Source organism: Narcine bancroftii, chromosome 13, assembly GCF_036971445.1.
Source record: "Narcine bancroftii isolate sNarBan1 chromosome 13, sNarBan1.hap1, whole genome shotgun sequence".
Classification (NCBI taxonomy): domain Eukaryota; kingdom Metazoa; phylum Chordata; class Chondrichthyes; order Torpediniformes; family Narcinidae; genus Narcine; species Narcine bancroftii.
The window spans coordinates 86796954-86822182 of NC_091481.1; the positions used below are offsets into that span (position 1 = coordinate 86796954).

The window sequence follows — 25229 nt, forward strand, 5'->3', positions numbered from 1 at the left end:
CAACCCTAATGTGCGGTTAATGGTATCAGGTAAAGTAGAAGCCTGAAGCAAGAAAAGAAATCTGTAAAATCTTCATTAATTGAGAGGAAAAGATCAATTGGGAAATGAACGTTTACAGTTCTGTTTGACTGCACAAAACTGATGCAGGGTGGCAGAGTTTAGCACTTCACCATTACAGTGGTAGTGACTGGGGTTCGAATCTGGTGCTATCTGTAAGGAGTTTGTATGTCTCCTTGTGTTGGTGTGGGTATCCTCTGGGTGCTCCCATTTCCTCCTACCTTCCAAAGACGTGGGGTTTGGTTAATTGATCTTGTGCGCCAGAAGTTGTATCTCTAAATAATTTTTAAAAAAATCTGGAAATAGTGGAGAATTACAGTTTTTGAATGAATGACGACTTGATAGAAATGATCTTGGGTGGGAAACAAATATTGGGAAAGCAATAGAGCTTAAAAATGATAAATCTGTACCTCAAAAGTATTGAAAGAGTTGCCTGTGGAGATGGTGGTTATCATCTGTCAAAGTTCCATTGATACAGATTGAACGGTAAGAGGGTGGGAATCTGGATTAGAGAAAGTCAAACACTTGTAGACATCTTTATTGGAATCGATGAGAGGAGGCAATGGGCCTAATATATTTGGACTTTCAGAAGGGCATTAAGGGGCTGTACGTGAGGATTTTGAACATAATTAGAGTGCAGGCTCTAGGTTGTGGAGTGTAATGGTTCATTTTCAAATATATTTGTCCTTGAGCAATTGTGTGCCCATTCAGGCCTGACGGATCAAGGTAATTGGTTTGAACAGAAGTAGGATCAAGAGTAGGCCAGAGGAACTCAGCCAGTCTCCCAGGGAAAGATGCACCTCTTTGCCTTCTGTGGACGCTGCGAGACCAGCCAAGTTCTTCCAGCCTTTCAGTTTTGACCACCAGTCCATTGAGCCTTGGTGGCTCACATAATATTGTGGCTTTTGTGAAAGGTTTCTTGGATATTCAAGATGTAAAAAATCTTTCCCTCACTCTTGAGTATTCTCATCAGTAGAAAGTTGACAGTCATTGTTGAATAGAATTTCCGCTCACTTCTCATTTCAAAGACAGGTCAAATAGGCTTAAGAGGTATTGTGGGCTTCAGACCCTTTCCTGGTTTCTAGATATTTGCAAGAGAATCTGCAGATTTTGGTCTTCGCTAAATTAATTAATTCAAATTGAATCATTTAAACCCTATTTTTTTAAAAAGAATCGCCTCATCCTTGCACTTTTCCGCCCTAAACGATTTAAAAATTTTTTGAACACTTTCGACATACTGCACGGTAACCGGCTCTTTTGGCCCACATGTCCATGCCACCCAATTGACCGACAACCTCTGGTTTATTTTGAACAATGGGAGGAAAAACCTGTGCAGAGATGGGAAAATGTCCAAACGACATGTTTCTCCAGCAATGGAAATGGTAGTGTTTTGTCTTGGTGGTATGTCACCAGGAGTTAATAAGACTGGATTGGGATGTAGCACTGACATGGATTGGGTAATGTATCGCTGTTTCAGAAGCAACTTTATCAGCTTTTCATTATCATTAATTTTGTCTTGCATCTGCCCGGGAGGAACAGGTATATGTATTACACTGACCTTACAAAAATACAACTTAACGAAGCTGTAAATAAAGCAGAGAAAGCTAATTGGAACATTGAAAAGCCAGTCCAGAAATTATGCAAGTATTCCCCTAGCTCTTTAAAGAGACCCAATTAGCAGCAAACTGAGGGCGTGTGATGTTATCTAAAAACTGGTGGATGGAATGGGTCAATACTTCATTGTGGGTCGATTCTTCGAGAAGATTTCCTTGTCCTTTAGCAAATGGGGTGGTGAAGGAGATGGGAGTAATAGATCACATTAAATGTACTTTATTTTTTGCATCAATAGGATGGCAGCTATCTTGAAGATCCTCACAAGCCATCTCCATCCCCTGTGATACATGTCAGAGGATTGTCTGACGGGGCGATGGAGGCCGACCTCGTAGAAGCACTGCAGGAGTTTGGTGCCATCAGGTAAGTGGGTTCAGGCAAGTTGCCCGTTTGTCGATTGGAAATGCCATATTTGTAACTTGGCTGTTGAGAGGTGATTTTGGAAGCTTATTAAAAATGGGAACAACTTAACAAAGGTCAGATTGTTGCTTGAATTTGATAACCTCTCCTAGAATTGCGTCATGACCTAGTTTCTCAGATCCTGGTACCCATGTGCTTCCTCAGGTTTATAATTAGAGCTTACATCCTGCTGACTGATGTGAATTCAACTAATTGCCTCAAGGCAAAGTCAGATGTGCCTAGCTTCATTTGTCTGCTAAAAATGATAAAGAAATCAAATACAGCACAAATTTTGGTGAAATTCAGAATGCAAACATTTACCTTTGGTAATATCAAATCCTAATTTTTCTGGAAAAGCATTTACAAATAGATCAGATTTGACTGTTTCATCGAGTGTGACAAATAGTCATTGAATAAATACACTGTTCATTTTGGAAGTTCCTTTGCTTTCTGGATTTAATTTTGTAACCAGCACAAACTTTAGGTGTAGTTTGTGAGAAATTGTTGCCACGATTCAAAATGTGCTTGTTCTCGAGGATTTCCAGCAGTTCGATGGGTCTAAGACGGACAAATTTTGCACGGGCATCAATTTATAGTGTTCATTTAAAAGCATAGCTACTGAGGTGTTTTGAATTTATTATTCAAGGGAGGAGGGGACAGAAATTACAGACTGTTATGACATGTCTTACTGGACTTGAAAGACTAAGTTGTAGCGGGCGCACAGCGCAGTATTGCGAACCGTCACTGTCCGAACCGATAGAATGGCCACTATCATGGATTGTTGATAGACTGTTTTGGGTTTGATTATTCTGCCAACATTGCTCATTATGCCTCAGATCTTTTCATATTGAATTTCAACAATGGGCAACCAAACTGAATATAAAATACTAACTTGAAGGAATCCATACCACTGTGAACTTGGTTTAAAAAATTAAGCTTGTGAGCTTTCTGAACACATTCCTGGGAATCCCTTATTTAAAATACTTGATTTTGTTCACATTTTACACAAAAATCGACACCAGTGTTTCTTTGGCTTTGCAGCTATGTGGTGATGATGCCCAAGAAGAGGCAGGCCTTGGTGGAATTTGAAGAATTGAATGGTGCATGTGCTTGTGTGAACTTTGCAGTTGAAAGTCAGATCTATGTGGGTGCACAGCCGGCTTTTGTTAACTACTCCACAAGTCAGAAAATTTCCAGGCCTGGGGATTCTGATGACGCCAGAAATGTGAATAACATACTGCTCTTCACTGTGATGAACCCCATCTATCCAATTACAACGGTGGGTTATCATTTCTCTATCATATTGTGTGGTGTGTAAAGTGACACAAGGTGAGGCGAGTTGAAGGTGACTATCAGAGGAGAGCCTGGGAAATTGAGATGCTGCGGTTGTGGTGCTGCTTCCCCCCCCCCCCCCCAGCGACTCCATTGCCAAACCTGGCCATGGATGCTGCCTTTTTGAATTGTGTTGCCCCCCCCCCCATGATGTGCGGCGGAGGGTTGTTTGGAAGGGTGTAGGAATATGATGGGATTAATGGATGCTTATACAGACAGGTGCTTGAAGGTCATTGGGTAATTGGTCTGATTACCCATTAGATAGAAGCTTACAATAAAACACGAAAGTCTGCAAACATTGTGGTTGAAGTAAAAGCACAGTCCTGGAGAAACTCAGCAGGTCAAACAGTGTCCTTTAGCAAAGATAAACTAATGTTTCGGGCTTGAGCCCTTCATCGAGGTATGAGCAAAATGTAGGCAGCTGCCTGAATTCGGATGCTACAGAGAAAGATACATATCCAACTATTCAGGCTTGAATCCTTCGTCAAAGTAAGAGCAAAATGTATACATTTTGGGTTTTTTTATCTTGATATTTGCTGTATAAAGAACATTATCCCAAGGATCCCGAGGTCCCTGCTCCTGCCCAGGAACTTGATGCCTGTGTCCAATGACTCATCGCGTTATATCCGAATTCGCATAAAATCAGGGATTCACTGTACAAGCTTTCACTAATTTCTGAATCACTAAGATCCCAATTTCCACATTGCAGTTACAAGCATATAGGATTATCAGCTATCCTGGGGCACGGCTGATAGAGGCACTCCCTGTAGCTGTGACCATCTGGTTTCAATTCCATGCTCTCCATGTGGAGTTTGCATGTTTTTCTTGTGACTGAATGGCTTTTCCTTGTTTGCTCCAGTTTCCTCCTCCATGCTGGACATGTGCATTAGTAAATGATTTGGCCCTTGTGCATTTAAGTGATAGAATCTTGGAGGGTGGGAGGGGGAGGGGAAGGAGTTTATGGTACTACGAGGACATTAAAGTCCTGGTCAGTGCAGGCTCTGTGGGCAATTGGAAATGGGATGCTCCCTCAGAATAAGCTTTTGTTATTGTGTAATTTATAGCGATTGTTGCACCTGTAATGCATAATACTGCTGCCTCAAAACAAATTTTGTGACGTGTTCATAACGATAAATCGGATTCTTTGTACTTGTACCTTCTGCATTATATTTTTATGGGAAAGGACAGTGTTGAACAAATGTATAATGACAAGCTCATTTTAACAGACCAACTTTTATTCTACAGGATGTCTTGTACACAATTTGCAATCCATGCGGACCTGTACAAAGAATTGTGATATTCAGAAAGAATGGAGTGCAGGCGATGGTGGAATATCCTTTTCCATGCTAATGTAGAAAAGATATGAAGGGAGTTTACATTTTCAAGTATTGTAAGTTTGTAATGGAGAGATTGGCACAGTCCCATAGCTTTCCGTGTGAAATGGGTGTATGTTGAGGATCTGCATTAACTGAGCTTTTGAACAACGAGGAGACGGCACCAGTTACTTAGAGGTTTGACGCAGCTCGGTCAGGGAGCCAGGAGCAAAATAGTGCAGAATCAATTCAGTTACGTGGGTGACACAAAATAAATGTCACCCATTCTTTTTCTCCCACTGATGCTGCTTGACCTGCTCTGGCTGATTGTGCTTGGCTTCGGGTTCCAGCATTTAGTGGTCTCCTGTCCGTCTCTAATTGGCATAAAACATAAAAGTCTGCTGACACCGTAGTTGAAGTAAAAGCCCCAATACTGGAGAAACTCAGCAGGTCAAAGAGTGTCCCTTAGCAAAGATAAAGATTCATGATCATTGGTTCGGGCTGAGCCCTTGATCAAGATAGCAGCAAAATGTAGGCAGGCACCAGTGGCTGCTTCGTGGCCATTTTCCCCCTCCCCAAAATACAGCTTCGAAAATCCCAGTAATTAACTGGTGCTCTTCAAAGAAAAATGGTAGAACTGCATTGAAATAACCTAGGGGATGTAATGGAGAGTTGAATGTGGATTATTTGGATCAAGCCATTTTATCAAACAGGTGATTGACAGGCAGTTGATCCTTCTGTTTAATCCGGTTTATCTTAACTTTGGGTACATTTGACTCTGTCCAGAGTGCTCAGAGAGCAAAAGCCTCTCTGAACGGAGCAGACATTTATTCTGGATGTTGCACTTTGAAGATCGAGTACGCAAAAGTAAGTTGCTTGTTAAAATTGGTACTCTTGACTAACGAGGAATGCAAGGACTGAAGAGATGACGGGCTGAATTTCACTTCTTATTTCCCAAACCTCAAGCGGATAATCTACATTTCCCATATAAAGTCACGTCACTGCTTTCAAATAAACAAGGTTATGATTGAGATGATGTCACTATGAGGTAAAGATGAAGTTTTTAGAGTTTTCTGTCTGACCCTGAGGACCATGTGCACAGAGGTTGATTTGTACTGGATATGGATGCCAAGTTTATTGTCTTGATCTGTCGCTGTTCTCTAGAAGGGCAATGTTCTAGATTAATTTGTTGAACTAATATAGTTTGAATTCTACTCTATAGCCTACTCGTTTGAATGTCTTCAAAAATGATCCGGATACTTGGGACTATACCAATCCTAATTTGGGAGGACAAGGTAATATAAATTTGGTATTATATGTATTTAAAGTCATGTGGATTTTGTAAGTTTTACACGTTTCTGCTTGTCCTGTAAATTACATTCCATCTAACCCTACACCATATTTTACAGTTATAACTTTGGTGCTGTCAATTAACGGAACTCAGTAAAGCTTCCAGCAACATTGGAATACTGCACCCTGTAGGCTTCTAAGAACTGGTCAACCTGACTTGTGGTGGTGGGTGCTGATGGTAAATGATTTTCATTTCCAGTCATAGGATGGATGTGAAAGCTCAGACGTACAGTAAAATACCCCATTATCCGGAATTCAAGCCACTGGGGTGAAAATTCTCATTAAAAAAAAACAAAAAGTTTAACAGTGGAGCCCCCCACCCACACCCCCCCCCCCCGCCCCGCCCGAGCAGTTGGTTTGACAATCCACACAATCTCAAGTAACTGGAAAATTTACTTATCCAGCAACTACCAATCCCCGTAGGTGCTGGATACCACAGGCATTTGGGTTAGACTTGGTCTATTGATAACTGGCTTAACAGCCTCTTGGAACTGCCGGTGAGCTTTGATGTGGTTATATCACACAATAAAACCATCCCAATTATGTTTGTGATCTTGGGCTTCAGATTTTGATTGAAAATATCCAGCTTTTTTTATTGGAGTGGGACAGTTGGGCTTTTGCTTACCGTGCCATAAAAAGGGGGTCCTTGCTTTTACAGCACATTTGTATGGGTTTCTGGGGGCGGATCGATCAGCAGATCTCCATTTTGAACTGGCGCTGTAAAGCCAGAGCAGTTTACTTACTCCATTGTGTTTCTGTGTAACTAATTTACTTCAGTTTGATTGTGTCAAGCTTATTCATATGATGCTTTTATCCCTTAGCAGCCTCCTTCATCATGATTTGCAAAGTGGTTTGTTTGTGCCAGCCTGTTGGTTTCACTTTTCATATTGTGAAAGCATAATATCGGCATCGCCAACCTTGCAACTGTTGGCCTGGGTTTAATCGGCAAGCGGTGCTTGGCCTTCCAGTGTAATATTTATAGTACGGCCACAGCATTCTCTGCACTGTATTTTGATTGAGTTTCTGATGCCTGGGTGGAAAGTAGAGACATTTTAGTAACATCTTGCAGAACCTCTGGTTTATAGAACTGCTGGTGTTCACTTCTATAATGGAATTTTATTGTCTGCTTATTCCATGCAAAATAATTGCAGATAGGAAGATTGATTTGTCTTTGTTGAGGTTTTTCCTAAGGGATGCATACTTCCCTATATTTTTGTATCAAGGTGTTCTTGAAGTATTAGCTTCGAAGAATCCACAGCAATTACTTCAAATAATTGCTTGCCTTTTTCCCATTAATCTCTTGTTATTACAATTGAACATTGGATTAAGATTTACATCTTTGAACTTGTCAGTTTTAACCCACCAAGCAGTCCACGTGTTTCTTGTGGATACTTGTTTGTGTATTTATAGTTAAAATCAACTTGAATGTTCTCGTTAAATCTTGGTGCTGTGGGTGGTTCTAGGATTGACTTTCTTAATCATTAATGATTTTGAATTATTGGACTCTGTATCGTTACAGTCCAGAAATGTACAAAAAGTTCCATTTTCGATGCTCCGTCAAATGTCACCAAGTATTAATGTGATGAGATAAAATCAGTGGCTTTGAGGACAGTGAAGGCCAAAGTTTCAATCCCCCCCAGTCCACTGATTGGCTGTAGTGTGGACTAGGGTGGTATCTTGGAATGTCAAAAATACACAGAGTTTTAAGTCCACGTCACTGGAATTCCCTTTAATATCTAGATTTTCATCATTGCTCATGCACAAGATTTTCTGTTAGTTTAGTAAAAATTGTGACCTTGTATATACAGCATATTTTTGTGGGGGGGTGGGGCGGGGGAGTCTCAATCTCTCATTTCATTCATGGGTAATTGTTCAACTCTTTCCCAAACAAAAAACGTTGTGTACAAATGATGTCCAGACTAATGCTGTGCAGCTTTTTATTTGACTGCTTTGCTAGTCCACCGGTCAATAGTTTTGAAAGCGTGACTTAATCACTGATAAAGATTGTTTCTCAGGTATGAAAGAGCAAGTAGAATGAACGGTTTTCTCGAGCTATAAATATCTAATTGAAAATCTACTGAAAAATTCTACACTCATTGTTATTTACATTGTATGCCTCTCTCTGTATATTCTGGTTAAAGACTCCTTCAAGTCGCCTCAGTCTACTGATGTATCTGGGCAATTTCCAAAATGGGTAATCTGACTTTTGAAAAGTTCAGTGAGTTTTTTGAATTAAATTGTGGTGGAATGCAATTTATAATATATAATGTGCTTGTCGGGCAAGGGCCAATGTGATAAATGTCTTACTTTCATTATTCTGTGACTGCACTTTGTGTCAAAGCAGAATGTTGCTGGAAGTTTTCCATCTTTTGTGCCCTCCACAAGGTTTGACTTTCCATTCAATCTTCTGATTGATGTTCAGAGATAGTAAGGAGTTAATGAGATATCTGCATTGACCCTCCGCAATCTTTGGACTGGGCTTATTCACTTAGGTAATAAAATAAAATGATTATTTGAATTGGGCTGTAACAACTAAAATTTACTACACAGTAACGGGAAAAATCTGGCTGTTGCAAATAATTTACCATTGTTCATTATTCACTAAAGTGTAGGCAGAGGTTAGTAACAATTTGTAAGTAGATTTCACATTGTGACAGGTAACCAAGCATTAAAAAGATCCTCCCTGTTTTACCTGTGAAACATTAAAGTCTATAGATGCTGTGATTGTAGCAAAAATACTGGAGGAACTCAGCAAGTCCCACCGTGTCCATAGGTGTAAAGATATATTACCAATTTTTCAGTGCTGAGCCATAGTTTGAAGAAGGGTTCAAGCCTGAAACGCCCTATATTATCTTTACCTCCTATACATACAGGAAGACCAGCTGAGTTCGTCCGGTATTTTTGTGTTTGACTATTTTACTTTTTTTGCCATGTTTTGTTAAAGTCTTCTATTGCTTGAAATAAATATTCAGGCATCTTTTCACTCTACAAAATAGTGGCAGACTTTTCTAATTTAAGATTTGATCTCATTTTACTGTATAAAATCAATCCACATGAATGCGAGGCTGAATACAGAGCCACCTGCGTCGATACTCGATATTAATCTGCAGTTTTCGATATGGCAAGAGAGGCTGGGTGACAAGCCTCTGGTTCATATTTGGCCTCTTGATGGAATCTGCGGTGTGTGTCCAGTAGTAGTTGTGTGTTGGGCTTTGTTGCACGTGACAGCACCTCGCGATGATGGATTTCATCATTGCATTGAACAGAAGAGGAAAGTCAAACCTGAGATTTTGGCAGCCCAAATGATGACTGTAAATTGTGACAGCATGTATGTAACCAACTTTGTATAATTACTTCATGGAATTCCTTCATTTGATGCATAATGGAATTCGATTTGGGTATAATGAAGACGACCTGAATCTTATGGTTTGCACAACTCACCTGTAATGCAGCATTAATCATATAATGGGGAGGAAGGATGTGTGTGACCCACTATTTGGGTAATGAATATGCGTAGCTTAAAATTAACAGCATCTAAAAAGTTTGCAAGTAACTTTTTGGATTCCATTCTAATTAGGGGTCTCTGATAATTTAAATATGTTCATCTGTGGCTATTTGTATAATTAAAATAAAGTAATCTGGAGTGGTTTTTTTTCAGTTAAATGTTGAACTGTGTTTGTAGTCTGTTCATTTTAAACTCTGCTTTTGCATTATATAATCCAAGTATTTGTTGGGTAAGGGCACACACAGTGCGAGAGCAATAGGCAGATCTTTCTGAAGAAGCAAACAGAGTTCTTATTGAACAAGAACAAAATCCTGATCCAATACATCGAGAGTCATACATTGACCCAAGATTACCCTGCAGCCATTGCGATCCGACATGCCATGACTTACATACTGTGAGGCAAACCACCATTTTCATAGACTTCTGAAGTGAAGGGAAAATGAGGCATATCCGCCAGAGACGTAATGGTTTCACTTTCAAGATTTCTTCAAAAGGTCAGAAACACTGCCTCATCCGAACTGATACAGAATGTTCTCAGGGGTTTCCCCTCACTTTGCTTAGAGGAGTTTTCGTCATAAGACAAGTGCATTCATACAACGCTCTTGAAGTACATGCCGAATTCCTTCCACCCGTCGACCCAACCTGTTGAGACACCAGTTTTCTACATTCCTACATTTCAGAGAACATTCAGACATCTGCCATAAACAGATGATATTCGGCAGCATGCAGCTTCAACAGGAGGGATAAGAGACACATTGAGGCACATCAGTACAGCCATTTTGCTGCATAAATGATACATTACCAATGGTACACCACTGCATTTTGGACACGTATGTGGGAGATGTACACAGATCCTTTCCAAGTAAGCCTTTGCTACCACAAAGCCAAAGACCAACACATCCAACACTACTCTCAGGAGAGCGACATGGAGGAACATTGGGTTTTCATATTCACCACTGTTACTGAACCATTTGACATCTGTGAAGAATCTTTTACCTGAACTGTGAACGTTAAGAAATTGTTGCTAGATGCAATTGTTAGAAGCTAGTACTGACTTTGTAAAAAATTTCTATTCATTGCTGTAAAACGTGTAATGCAGGGTTGAAGCATATGTTTGGGGCGCCATCTGTCAAAACTGCAATAAGTTGCTGTTGAAGCATTGGGTGGTAAGGAAAAAATGCAGAAATTTTGTGCACATGGACGTTGTTCTCTAACTCTGGCTGTAAGTAGACCTTTTTATGCTTGAACCTTTGTGCATTAGATCTATTAGACTACAATGTTGTATAAATTCAAACCTGAAGCCTTAAATATGTATCTCTGTACTGTGGAAAGAAATTGTTCTTTTAATGTACTCGATGCTGATTTTGTTCCCTTTCAAATGTTTTTTCTGTTACTGTTCTATTGTAAGTATTGTTGGGTGCCAGTGGCAACCTGAAATTGATTTTTAACTTGTTTTTTTCCTGCGCCCATTCACCGTTTATAGGAGATCCCAACAAGCGACAGCGACAACCAGCTTTGCTCGGAGATCATCCTTCTGAGTATGGTAAGAATAGGAACAAGGTGGCTGGTGAAAGCCTTGAATCCTCTAAATTATTCTGAATTGTTTTGGAAAAGCTTCAATGAAGATGCTGCATTGTCTGCTTCTTATCAGACCAGTTAATATTTTCTGGCCAACTGGTCCGGTGAACATGACCCTGATTTGGTTTGGATGTGGCCAACACTCGATTATAAATCAGTGGGTGAGATTTCACTGGCAGTCAGTCTACCCCTTTTGTAGAGTTGTGATCAAACAGTGCATAAGTGGGCCTTTCAGCAAATGGGGTCCACACCACACCTCAAGGACGTGTTGGACAAATCCTACGCTAATCCCATTTTCCCACATTTAAATTGACTATTTTTTGAGGCCGGCACAGTTAGTGTGGTGTTAGTGAAACACTATTATTGCACCAGCGACCAGGGTTTAAATCCTGCACTCTCTCTAAGGCAGGGGTGCCCAACATTTTTATTTTTAATTTAGTCATACAGCACGGTAACAGGCCATTTTGGCCCATGAGTCTGTGCCACCCAATTAACTCGTGTACTCGTGGGCTGAAATGGCCTGTTAGCATGCTGTATGTCTAAATTTTAAAAATTACAATTAAAAGGTTGGCCACCCCTTCTCTAAGGAGTTTATATGTTCTCCCCATGTCTGCTTGGGTTTCCTCCATTTGGACCAGTTTCCTCCTACCCTTCAAAATGTACAGCGTTTACGGATTAATTGGTGTATTTGGGCTCATGGGCCAGAAGGGCCTGTTACCATGCTGTATGTCTAAATTTAAGTTCATTTTCAAATGCAGGTTATCTAACTAAATTGGGAATCTTAACTCGATCATTCCTGATTTAATAGGTTAAGATTGATGACTTTCCCACACACTTTCCCCCTTTGGAACCTTTTTTTGACAACCATTTCAACTGTCCTTTGTCCCAACTTAAGATCGGTTCTTGTCAGCTGAACACTTCTGAGCATTCGGCAGAATTAGAAGGTGTTTTGTAGTTTTTTTTTGGAGTGTTAATTCCTGACGAGAAACCCATCCTTCCAAATCCACTTTGGTTCCCTCCAAAGGTACCCCACAGGGAGGATACAGCCATTATCCAGATGATGACTATGGCCCTCCGGCCCACTACGAGCGCCGCAGGATGGGAGGTCCACCTCCAGTGGGCGGTCCTCACCGAGGCCCACCCAATCAACGTTACGGGCCACAGTACGGCCCTCCTCCTCCACCTCCGCCTCCGGATTATGGGCCTCAAGCAGAGAGCCCAGTGCTGATGGTCTATGGACTGGAGCCTTGCAGGATGAACTGTGACCGAGTGTTCAACATCTTTTGCCTGTATGGAAATGTGGAGAAGGTGAGGAAAATTAATGTTTGAATTAGGTTTTAAATTTGTAAATAAATACTGAGTAACCATATTGGGTAAGTAGAATCATAGAACATTACAGTACAGAAAACAGTCCCTTCTAGTCTTTGCCGGATTATGATTCTACCTCGCCCCACAGACATGCACCCAGTCCATACCTCTCCCATCTAAATTTTTATTAAATGTAAAAATTGAGCCTGCATTCACCACTTCAGCTGGCAACTTGTTCCACGCTGCCACTACTGTGTGAAGTTCCCCTTAAACTTTTCCCCTTTCTCCCTTAACCCATGTCCTCTGGCTTATATCTCACCCACCCTCAGTGGAAAAAACCTGCTTACATTTACCCTTTAAACACCTCGATCAAATCTTCCCTGATTCTTCTGTGCTCCAGGAAATAAAGTCTGAACCTGTTTAATCTTTTCCTGTAACACAGTTCCTCAAGTCCTGGCAACATCCTCGTAAATCTTCTCTGCACACTTTCAATCTTATTGATATCTTTCCTGTAGGTTAATGACCAAAATTGCAAACAACTTGGTCTCACCAATGTCTTGTACAACTTCACCATAACATCCCATCTTCTGTGCTCAATCTTTGATTTATACCAAAAGTTCTCTTTCTAACCCTATCTACCAGTGAGGCCTTGTTCATTCGTGCAAATTGTAGCTCAATTATTCTTTGTTAGTACAGAATTGATTGAAACTTATTTTGAGGAGAGCCGTCAGCTCTTAGTTCTGTTCTTTCAAAGTAATTGTTTTTTTATTGCTTTTCAGGTGAAATTCATGAAGAGTAAGCCAGGAGCTGCCATGGTAGAGATGGGAGATGGCTTTGCTGTGGACCGCGCCATCAGCCATTTGAATAATACGTACATGTTTGACCAGAAATTAAATGTGTGGTACGTTTCCTTGGGGGAATGGAGGAAGGTTGATTTTTTTCCCCAGGACTCCCGGCCGAGGCCAAGTGTGTAATTAAACGTTGTCCATTATATTGGAGCCAGGTTTTCTCAGATTGACACTCTCCTGTTGATCTCGGTTGGAAAGTCTCATTTATCTTTCAGATGTAGTTAGCACTGGGAGGTCATGTGATAAGAGGGCTTGGAGTCTCGTAAGCCGGTGTGACGAATTTGAAGCTGTGATCAAGTTTGTCACCCCAACGAAACCGCACATGTCCAGACTATAGTGTGCACAAGGACACTGTGCATCCGACGCACAAATGCACAGTGATCCAAAATCAAGGGAGTTAAAATAGTTATAAAGTCTCCTTTGATGCATCTGACACCTTAAATATCCTTGGTTTGTAAAGGAATTTGTTGCCACAGGCGGTTGTGAGGGCCAGGTCATTGGGTGTATTTAAGGTAGAGATTGATAGGTTCTTGACTTGCCAGAGTATCAAAGGTTATGGGGAGAAGGCCAGGCAATGGGAAAATGGATCGGCTCTTGATTGAATAGTGGGGCAGTTTTGATGGGGTAAATGGCCCTATTTCTGCTCCTATTATCTTGTCTTAGAACATTACTGCACAGTACAGGCTCTTCAGTGCTCGATGTTGTTCCTACCACAAAAAGTACTAAACTCTCCCTACCTCATAACCCTCTTCCATCTTAGAGTATGTTAAATGCCTCTAATGTTTCAGCCTCCACCATCACCCCTGGCAATGCATTCCAGGCACCTACAATTCTGTACTTTTAAAAAAAAAACTTACCCTTGATGTCCCCTCTGAACTTTCCTCCCTTCACTTTGTAGAGAAGTCCCCTGGTGTTTGCTATTCCTGCCCTGGGAAAAGGATACTGGCCGTCCACCTTATCCTTCACTTCAAAGAGAAAAGTCGCAGCTTTGTTAACCTTGCCTCATAAGACCTATTTTCCAATCCATCCTGGTAAATCTCTGCACCCTCTCCTTAGGTTTCACTCCCCTCCCGTAATAAAGTGACCAGAACTGAACACAGTACTCTGAGGTGTGTGTGGTCTCACCGGAGATTTGTAGAGCTGCAACATGATCTCTCAACTCTTGAACTCAATCCCCCATTAATGAAGCCCAGCTCCCACTGGCCTTTTTGACTATCCTATCAACCTTGAGGGATGTATGGATTTGGGCCCCAAGGTCCCTCAGTTCATCCACACTGTTAGTACCCCACCTTTAACCCTGTACTGAGGATTCTGGAAGCAGGGTATTCTATTTTCCACCCATTTGGGCATGGTATATCATTAATGTAAATACCCGCATTTGGTCATCACATTTTTTGACAGTGATTAGAGATATTTTCTTTTCTCTCTGCAGTGTGGGGGTTTGGATTTGGAAATAACTGTGTGCTTGTGATGCATTTCCCTTTGTTCAGCGTATCGAAGCAGCAGGCGATCATGGCGGGTCAATCGTATGAACTTGAAGATGGCTCCTGCAGTTTTAAAGATTTCTCTGGCTCGAGGAACAATCGCTTCACCACTCCAGAGCAGGCAAGCAAGAACCGGATCCAGCACCCAAGCAATGTCTTGCATTACTTCAATGCCCCGCCTGAAGTGACTGAAGATGCCTTCTGCGAGGTACTAGGTTAATGTTTTCCTTCTGTCTACCAGTTGGCTCTGATGTTTTTCATCATTGTTTTGGGCAGCCATTCTCAATGGGGGCCATCCCACCCCAAACTGGGGGCACAGCATATTAAAGGCGGGGGTGCCACGGAATGAAATCAATTTTTTTTTGTTTTGATGCAGTTGGTGTGGAGCTCCAATCCTCCTTTCAGTTCAGTCCGAGGGATTAAGTTCAGACCTGAAGTACTTCAAATCAAATACCTTTATTTCGCTAGCTTGTGTGGCTTAGTTAATATACATTTTCACTCAGTGCTGATAGCTCTGAGCAGGTGAGCCCCAAACAAGATGCTTAGTTGTCTGGTACACTTGTGTACAGCGGCCAGGCACCATTAATTAGGGGTTCACAATGACCTCATGTTGCAGTCATCTTGAGCATTGCAGCCTTGATCAGCCCAGCAGTCAGTAATTGGGATGGAACCGTCAGTTTCTCTGCAGGCATTGCCCTCATAATTTGTGACTTATGGACATAGTAAAGTTCATGATAATGGGTATTTAAAGGCTGCAAACAAGTTTAAGCACATCCCAATCTTTCCTTCTCTTTTACACAATTCCTCATTTCTTTAAAGTAGAACATTGGCTCTTTTGCACAATTCTTCATTCGTAGGAGAGAAGTAAGGAAGAAATCAACTAAACTTGACTCCTTCACAGGGAAGGGGGCCCATAAACTTTGAGCAGAGTCGTCTGGTTTAGGGAACATGTGCAGTTGTTAGTTTCTGCTCATTGAATAATGTTTTGGCCAACGGTGGTTTTACTTGGAGACTCTTCACTGAAACTTAGCAAAGATGAAGCTGTGACTGCAATCTCTAGGTGCTGCTTAGAGGTACCAGCAGTTTACAATACTGGATCTCAATGCCAAGTTTAAACATGAAGTGAGGTTTTGATTGGAAGCTGGGATTGTACGATGTGAGAGTATAAGATAAATTAGTCGTCTTTAGCTTCACCGGAAAACGTGGTGCTCTTGTTTCAGGTGTGCGATGAGCTGGGCTTGAAGAGACCATCTGCTTTCAAGTTGTTTTCTGGAAAGAGTAAGTAGTCGCTATTTGTAGGTATGGAGCTGGGGGTGGGGGGGGTCAGCACATCATGAATGAAGCCTCCAAGCAGTTGGCTGCCAGGGTGTCTGTGAATGGGCTCTGTTTTGTCCATTAAAAATCCGTCAACTAATCAGCTGTGTGTCACATAAAAACACAAAGCTGGAGAAACACGGTAGGTCAAAGACTCTACTTTTTTTATATTGCAAAGATAAAGATTCATAATCGCTATTTCGGCTTGAGCCCTTCATAAAAAATAAGAGCAGTCGGCCATCCGGCCCGTTGAGCCTGCTCCACCATTCAATGAGATCATGGCTGATCTCCACCCACCTGCCATTTTCCCCATATCCCTTAATTCCCCTACTATGTAGAAATCTATAAATCCTTAAATTGAGAGGTTGCCTCCACTACTTCAAATTCCACAGATTCACCCCCCTCTGGGAAAAGCAGTTCCTCATCATCTCCGTCCTAAATCGACTACCCTGAATCTTGAGGCCATATTCCCCACCCCCCACTAATGGGAGCAATTTGCTTGCCTCAATCTTATCTCTGCCTTTTGTAATTTTATTGTTTCTATCAGATCCCCTTTCATTCTTCCAAATTCCAATGAGTACAGTCCAAGACGACTCGATCTCTCCTCATGGGCCAACCCCCTCATCTCTGGAATCAACCTGGTGAACCCTCTCTACACCTCCAAAGCCAATACATCCTGAAGTAAAAATTGCATGTAGAACTTCAGATTCGACCTCACCTTGTACAGTTGCAGCATAACCTCCCTGCTTTCAAATTCAATTCATCAAGATGTGCTTGGTTATGTGGCCAGATCTAACTGTTGCTTCACTAACCATCGTTGTGATATTTACAAGTTTTACTAGTTTCGCAGTAAGATGGTAACTTTGGTCTCTTGTTCACATGGGTTTTGGATGTGAGTGTTCTGCCAATGCAGGAATAAGAAATAATTGGATCAACATTTTAACGTAACGTCCCGGTTCCAAAACTCAGTGCTCTGATTTATGAAGGCCAACATACCATAAGCTTTCTTCACCCTATCCACATAGGACTTCACCTTCAGAGAACTATGTACCATTATTCCTGGATCCCTCTGTTCTGCTCCACTCTTCAATGCCCCACCATTCACCATACATGTCCTATTTGGATTAGCCCTACACAAATGTAACACCTCACATTTTCCTGCTTTAAACTCCATCTGCCATCTTTCAGCCCACACTCCTAAATCCCTCTGCAAACTTTGAAACCCTTCTTCACCCTCCACAGCCCCGCCTATCTCCGTATCATCCGCATACTTACTAATCCAATCTCCCACCCCTTTGTTAGAAATAGAAGTACCTTTAAAGAAATTGCTCGAGACAAATATTGAGAACAAAGAACATTTATTACGACAACAATGCAAAGTTGGGTGCTTCCCCTTACCCTGCGAATACACACATACACTGGGGCTCACCCAACTTTTATACTGTAAATTTCAGTATCAGAATACCCTCCCCCTTACATTCTTCTGCCCCCTGGATGGGTGTGGCAGAGGCAATCCTTCCTGCCTACGTGCAGTTTCAGTAGACTTGGAGGACCAGGGGGTATCCTGTCGGTGTCTTCTTATGCCATTATTCCCATTGTCCTTATTCACATCCTAGCCCTTGTCCCCATTCACACCTTCCCGACTCTCAGGGCTACAGTCCCTTCATCTGCAGGGTTCGTTAATCTTGTCTAGGGTTTACTAGTTAAATATGCATACTTGAAAAATCTGTTGTATGGCTTACTAATTATATATGTATAACTTGCTAATACTGTCTAAGGTCTAATTATTTATGCAAGCCTTGCTAATTCTATCTGGGGCTTGGCGACCCTTATCTCGTTCAGACTAACTCTACTTCTATTCTGAATTGTCTGTCCTTCTCTCCTTCATTCAGTGAACTTGCTGCTGTAGGAGATTCTTATCTTACTCAGACACTGTCAGCTTCCTGCCTTCTAATATCCATGTCTCATGTTGTTTGCACTGGCTTCATTCATTTACTTATGTATCAATTTTATTTTCTTCATTTCTTCATGTTCATATTGCAATGTCAGTTTTTCTCATCTCTCACACCATCATCCAGATTATTAATGTTAATGACAAATAGTAATGGACCCAATACTGAACCCCGAGGCACACCTCCAGTTACCGGCTTCCAATCTGACAGTTATCTACCACTGCTCTCTGGTGAATCCATTTTACAACTTCAATGTTAATACCTAATGTTTGAACCTTCCCTGAGGAACCTTATCAAGGCCTGACTAAAGTCCATATAGACAACATCCGTTGCCTTGCCCTCATCAACTTTCCTAGTAACCTCAAAAAATTCAATGATTTGTCAAACATGATCTTCCCCCTTACAAATCCATGTTGACTGTTCCTAATCAAACCCAGCCTATCCAAATATTTCTTTGTACCATCTCCAAGAATACTTTCCATTAACGTCATCACCACTGGCATCAAACTTACAAGCGTAGAATTACGAGATAGACTCCTCTAGCACCTTTTTTTAAACAATGGAACTACATGAGCGACCCTCCAAACCTCTGGCACCATTCCCGTTAGACGTTTTAAGTATCTCTGTCAAAGCCTCTACTATATCTACACTAACCTCCCTCAGGGTCCTAGGGAACATCTTGTCAGGATCTGGAGACTGTCGGACTCTGGCTTTAACTTACTCTTAAGTTAGTCTATGTGTAGTCTGAGTCCAGCGCGTTCTTTGAATGAAGTGATAGGAGAAGGTATTCGGTTCAACAGTCAATTTATTACACAGCACAAGAATAAAACTTAACAGAGCTCTGGGTCACTCATTAGTTCATAGGTCACTTGCACAGTGAGCTACTCCCCAAGACTGACCCCTATTGTCCAGTTGGTTCAGTTTATATAGGTCAACCTTATCATACAGAACAAAAGTTGGCTTCCTTTGCTAGATTTCATTATCATACAGAACAAAAGTTATCTTCCTTTGCTAGATCTTTTTGCATAAGGGTTATCACAAGTCATCTCCTGTTTTGCAGATATCTGGGGTGTAGCACTCCCATGTTAATCCTCCTGGCCAGACTATCCCGTTGTGTTGATCAGAAATTAATTCATCCCCAGATATCTCTAATCACCATTCTGTTCTTGTCCTGCCAATTTCTGCTGTTCTCTTTAACACCTTCTCCTGCCTTAATCTTCCTCCTAGACTTGTTTTCCATTCCCTTTGTTTCTTACAGGCCATTCTTTGTTCTGATCTGGCCTGTGTCTCCTGTGCTACTCACCACCTCATTTAGTTTGAGCATTCCTCCTAAATTGTTTTATGCATTTCCTCTCCCTGTATTTTGGAGAGACAATTTTGCTCAGCCAACTTTGCTCCCTGCTGTGATTGCCACTTAATCACATTCCTTTTTCCCTGAACCATGCAGTAAATATACACTTATTAATTAATCATTTATTTCATACTGTTTTAACCCCTAGATTCCAACAAGACTGATCCATGTTTATTTTCCTTAAAAGTGCGAGTACTTCCTCTTCCTTAATCATCATCGTTTCCAATAACTTTCCTACTTATTTCTCTTACACAGATCAATATCCTTCTCCTTAGTAAATACCTGAGGGGAATAACACAATCTCCCCCATCTCGTTCAGCTCCACCCACTCTCAACCTCCAGGGGACCAGTTCTATCCCTCACTATCCTTTTGCTCCCGAAACACATTGGATTTATTTTCACCTTCCTTGGCAAAGAAACTCGTATCTCTTAACTGTTCTAATTTCCTTCTTAAGATTCTTTTTACATCCTCTTAACACCTCATTTACTTCCTGCTGTCTATACCTTTTTGTACTGAACCATATTTCCAACAGCCCTTGAAAACCAAGGCTTCCTAAATTTTTTAGCTTCTCCTTTCATCCTAACAGGAACACACCATTTCTGTACCCTTTGAATGCCCTCCATTTTCCTTCTGCATCCTTCCCAGAAAACAATTTGTCCTAGTCCACACCATTCTCATCTCAAAATTAGCCTTTCTCCAATCAAAAATCTCAACCCTGGATCCAGACCTATCTTTCTCCGTAATTATTTTAAAACCACTGGATCCAAAGTTCTCCCCAACACACACACCTCCCACCTGACCCATCTCATTTCCTAATAGCAGATCCAATTCTGCCCCCTTCTGCCATATTTTCTCTCTGTAGAAAACTATCTTGCACACATTTAACAAAACTCCAAGCCATCTGGCCCATTTACAGTCACGTAGAAAGTTAAAATCTCGGTGCAAAGATAAAGGTACCTCGCCAACGTTTTGGGCTTGAGCCCTTTATCAAGCTATGAGCAAAATGTAGGCAGGTGCCTGAAGGAAAGGGGTGGGGAAGAGCATGGACCCAAAGGCAGGAGGAAATAGGTGAAGGGAGGCAGGGCACAGCAGAAAGTGGGGTAGGAGTTATGGCTAGGTGAATAGAGAGAGAAGGGTGTGGAGAGCTGAGAGGAGGGAGGGGAAAAGAAAAAAGAGCAGGTTAGCAGATATGGAAGAAGTCGATATTAATGCCATCCGGCTGGAGAGGGCCCAGACGGAAAATCGTGTTATTCCTCCAATTTATGGGTGATCTTGGTTGGACAGGAGGAGGCCATGGACAGACATGTAGGTATGGGAGTGGGATGCAAAACTGAAATGGTTGGCCACTGGGAAATCTCTGTCACTGCTACAGACGGAGCAAAGATGCTCAGCGAAGCGATCTCCTGGTCTGTGCCCAGTCTGATATAAAGAAGGCCACGTCAAGAAGGTTTGTATGAGCAGTTTATCCGTCATCAGGTTGCAGGCAATCTAGCCTGACTGACTGTGGATTTCCTCCTTGTGTGGATGTGACCGTCTCTTCCTCGGTAGCCACAAATAACCTGGCGGCTGCATGACAGCGGACGATTGCTGTCAAGTGTACTGCAGTTGTCGAATGATACAGCTATTGTAACTTTGGGATCTGGATGATTTGACCCAGCTGCTCGTCTGTATTGTTTCCTGCTTGGTTTGACTTTTTAAATTCTTCTTGTAGGTGAGAGAAGTTCCTCTGGCCTGATTGAGTGGGACACAAAGAATGATGCCATGGAGTCGTTGTCCCTACTGAATCACTATCAGATGAAAAACCCAAGTAGGTGATCACTTGTTTGGTGTTCAGGCCCCTTTCCAGTGCCTGGCATGTTCAGTTGCATAATGATTTTGCTGGTGTTAGTTTGAAGGAATGTACGTGGGGTGAATCCTTGCAGAAATGGCTTCTATAAATTTCCATGGGACTGCTTGGCCAGATGCATTTGCCTTGATGCCATATTACAGTACATTGCCAGCACAAATAAACTCCAAACTGTATGTAATTGCCAACAGTCCCATTGTAACACAATTTTAAATTACATACTATCAAAAGTTGACCCCGATAATCCAATTTTATCTGCATTCCAAATACTGCTGAGTCCCCAGGAATTGAACCCCAGTCCTGAATACTGGCACTGTAACGGCCTTACACTAACTGTGGTTTTGAACAACCAAATTGACCCGTTGAGGGGGTTGTGGAGAAGAGAGTATTGTAGAGTTTGTGATGGTGTTTTTTTCCCACATGCCGTGCTCCAGGTGGACTCTGCATGGTTGGGGTTTACACCACACTGGCAGTGCAGCTCTCAATTAAACTGACCAGAGTTCTTGGATGTCCAAGGGCTCCTCTGGGACAAGCTTCAAGCCAGGGATGTTGCTGCAGTTTAACTTTTAATTTGGTGATAGAGCCCCTTACAGCCCATGAGCCGCCCAAATACACCAAACCCACGCAGACACGAGGAGAGCGCACAAACTCATTACATGCAGTGGCAGGTTCGAACCCAGGTAACTGGCACCGTGCTAGCATGGCTGATTTGTCTTTTCTTTACTCCTCTCTAGGTGGGCCTTATCCCTACACCCTGAAGCTCTGCTTCTCCACCGTACAACACGCAGCATAAAGCTCAGAACATCGATGGGTTGCTCGTCAGTCTCAGTTATTGTGACATTTTTACACTGTAAGGTGCAGTGAACTTTTCATTCATACGGGAGTAATGAGCCACTGTTTCCAATGAGTATTCCAGGTTTTACTTTTGTTTAACTTTTTTTAAAAGGTGAATCCATATTGTAGAAGTGAAATACCCTTCCTTCATTGTTCGACTGTGATTAGATGGAGGTCCCAGTGCTGATTCAATAAAAGCCAACTGACCTGGTGCCGTGTCCCCTCTTTATTTCATTCTGCAATGGAAGGACTTTCTGTGGACGAGAACGTTCATACGAGAAATGTTGACAGGTCTTAGCCTGGACTTGTTGGAATTGAGGGAGGATCTCATTGAAATATTTTTAATGTTGGACAGAAAGCTGGTTTCCCATGGTAGGAGAGTAGAACAAGAGGGCACAACTTCAGGATTGAAGGGCATCCATTTAAAGGAATTGCTTCATCCAGAGGGTGCTGAATCTGGACTTTGTTGCCACACCCTCCTCACCATTCCCATTCACCCTTGCATCTGAGCCCAGCAGATCCATGGGGAGATGGGTGACAGGCCAGGCGTTGGGTCCCTTCTCGCCCTGTACAGAGAGTACCTCAGCAAGGCTGTTCAGACCCTCTCCCATACACAAGTGCTAGAGCAACCCAGCGGGTCGAGCAGCATCCACAGGAAATAAAGGGTGGCAAACATCAAGGTCTGATCAAAAAGCAGGCAGTCATCTGAATAAAATGATGGGGGGCAGGAAAGGAAGGTGGTCATGGGAAGAGGATGGAAGAGAAGGCTGAGTCGTGACGGGGTACAGAGAGGGAAGGGGAACTGGAGGAAAGGAGGCAGTGGGAAACTAGGTTAGAGAGTGGCCAGACAGAACATTAGGTGGGATATCCTGTGCAGTTCAGGTTGCCGAACAATTGGAAAGATGTAGTTAAGCAGAGAAGGGAAGAACAGATTCACAAGTGTTCCTGGGTCGGAGGGGCATTTAGCCACTCGAATTGTCCCATTGCCCTGCAATAGTCTCAGGGAGAGGAGACCCCTTTCATTCACCTTTTGTTACCTTTCACTTCTGGAAAATTCACCTGTCGATATTGTCAGGAGCAGGGACTCAGCGAGTGGCAGTTGGTTCCTGAGAGAGAGAGAGATTGAGACAGCAGATGGGAGTGGCTGTGAAGTTATTCTGTACCAGAGGACGAAGCCCCACAAACGGTACCACTGCCCTTCCCACTTCCTCAGCCTCCACTCACCAGGAGAGAGGAGTAAAAGGCAATGGTGCAGGTGACAGCCCTACGGGGTGGGGGGGGAGAAACGGGCTTCAGTGAGAAGGCACAGGTGAGGGTTTTTACTAACTGCGTAGAGTGAGCAGTGGTGCCGTGTGTTTGTGGGGCTTTGTCATCTCAGAATAACTTCAGACCTAGAACTTAATCATTTACTACGTAAAAATATATCCAGCCTTAAATATATTCACAGAGGTTGTCTTCACTGGGCAGTGAATTGCACAGATGCCCCACCCTCTGGGAAAAGTAGTTCCTCCTCATTTCTGTCCAAAATCCACTCCCCTCAATTTTGAGGTTTTGTACTCCAGTTCTGGTCTCAACTTACCCACCTCTTATCATGTCTATGTCTTTGGATATAAGGGTTTGCCTAACCCTTGTTTGTTTCTGTGAGATCCCCTCATTTTAACAAGCTGACAAACTTGAAACCATACCTCTTTTATGCCCAAGCATGCATTGCACGATTGATATACAGGTTTGATATCTGAGCACCCTGAACAAGGTTGGAGGCTACTGCTTGGACCGCACTTGTCAGGTCCACATGTACAAGTAGCCAGGTACCATTGATCAGGGGTTCACAGCTCCCTCGTGCTGCAGGCATGTCCTTTATCAATCTTGAGCACCTCAGCCTTAGTTCCTCTGCAGCCATTGTAATAATAATTCGTGACCATTATTCAAGCAGTAAAGTTCATTAAGCAGGTACTTTTGAGTCCATTCCTCTGCAGCTGTTGTCAGAATACAGGCATAACATCATATCCAACTCTGAGATTCTTTATCCTGTGGGCCAAGGTGAGGAAGTCCTGGAAGGAGAGTTCAAGGAGTGCTACATTGAAGGACAAGACCTTCAGGGCTGTGATCTCAGGATTGTTACATACGAGTGAGGGAATGAAGCACTAAGGAGGGCTGCAGGGAAGGTGGGACCTGTTCTGACCGGACGGGGACGATTACTATCCATCTATTTTATTCTCATGTATCGATGTAACATTTATATGATGAAACTAATAAAAATATTGAAAAAGAAAAGATGGGAACTATTATGCTTGCGGGAAGGTTTGCTCGTGGTGGTCTGGTGGGTTTAAACTAGATGTGGAGGGGGATGGGAAAATCGCATGCACCGTTAGAAGTCCACAGGTTGTACGTGTTGGAAATTTTCTAAAGTGCATTTTCAGTTCAAAGAATACTATAGGAAAGGCAGACAAGCTCAAAGCAATGGATTGGCACGTGGTTGCAGGAGGTTGCTTCAGATGTGATAGAACAAGGGGATGAAAGGGAGGCGTAATATTGCTCGTCAAAGAAAATCTCACAGCTGTGCTCAGGCAGGACAGACCAGAGGGCACGTCTGCTGAGGTTACATGGGTGGAGCAGAGGAACGGGAAAGGTATGACCACTCTCATGGGGTTGTATTATAGATCACCCAATAGTCAATGAGAATTGGAGGAGCAAATCTAGAGAGAGAGAGCAGACAGAAGGTTGTGATAGTCGGGGATTTTAACTTTCCACATACTGACTGGGACTCCCAGACTGTAAAAAGGCTGGGCGGCTTGGAGTTTGTCAAATGTATTCAGTAAAGTTTTCTAAATCAATATATAGAGGGGCAACACGATCTCGTATTAGGGAATGAGACAGGACATGCGGCAGTGGTCTGTGTAGGGGAACATTTAGGGTCCAGTGACCATAATGCCATTAGTTTCAAGTTAATTATAGAGAAGGATAGGTCTGGGACTCAGGTGAATTTTCTAAGTTGGAAAAAGGCTAATTTTGAGGAAAGGAGAAAGGAGCTAGAATGCATGGATTGGGATAAGTTGTTTTCAGGCAAGGATGTTTGAAGTGAGAGGAGGACCTTCAAAGGTGAAACGATGAGAGTACAGAGTTTGTATGTTCCGTGTCAGGATTAA

At 42.3% G+C, this 25229-nt stretch overlaps 1 protein-coding gene across 1 annotated transcript in view; it reads left to right on the plus strand.

Annotated features, from left to right (window-relative positions):
* LOC138748308 (heterogeneous nuclear ribonucleoprotein L-like) overlaps positions 1-22294 on the plus strand; it is a 29906-nt gene extending 7612 nt beyond the window's left edge. The window contains exons 2-13 of the mRNA XM_069908243.1: positions 1907-2031; positions 3109-3346; positions 4645-4730; positions 5483-5579; positions 5935-6007; positions 11051-11110; positions 12170-12453; positions 13233-13354; positions 14792-14993; positions 16006-16063; positions 21115-21210; positions 21984-22294. Coding sequence (XP_069764344.1) covers positions 1907-2031; positions 3109-3346; positions 4645-4730; positions 5483-5579; positions 5935-6007; positions 11051-11110; positions 12170-12453; positions 13233-13354; positions 14792-14993; positions 16006-16063; positions 21115-21210; positions 21984-22042 — 1500 coding nt within the window. The 3' untranslated portion in view covers positions 22043-22294. The remainder of the gene's footprint in view (positions 1-1906; positions 2032-3108; positions 3347-4644; positions 4731-5482; positions 5580-5934; positions 6008-11050; positions 11111-12169; positions 12454-13232; positions 13355-14791; positions 14994-16005; positions 16064-21114; positions 21211-21983) is intronic.
* Positions 22295-25229: the final 2935 nt, after the last annotated feature.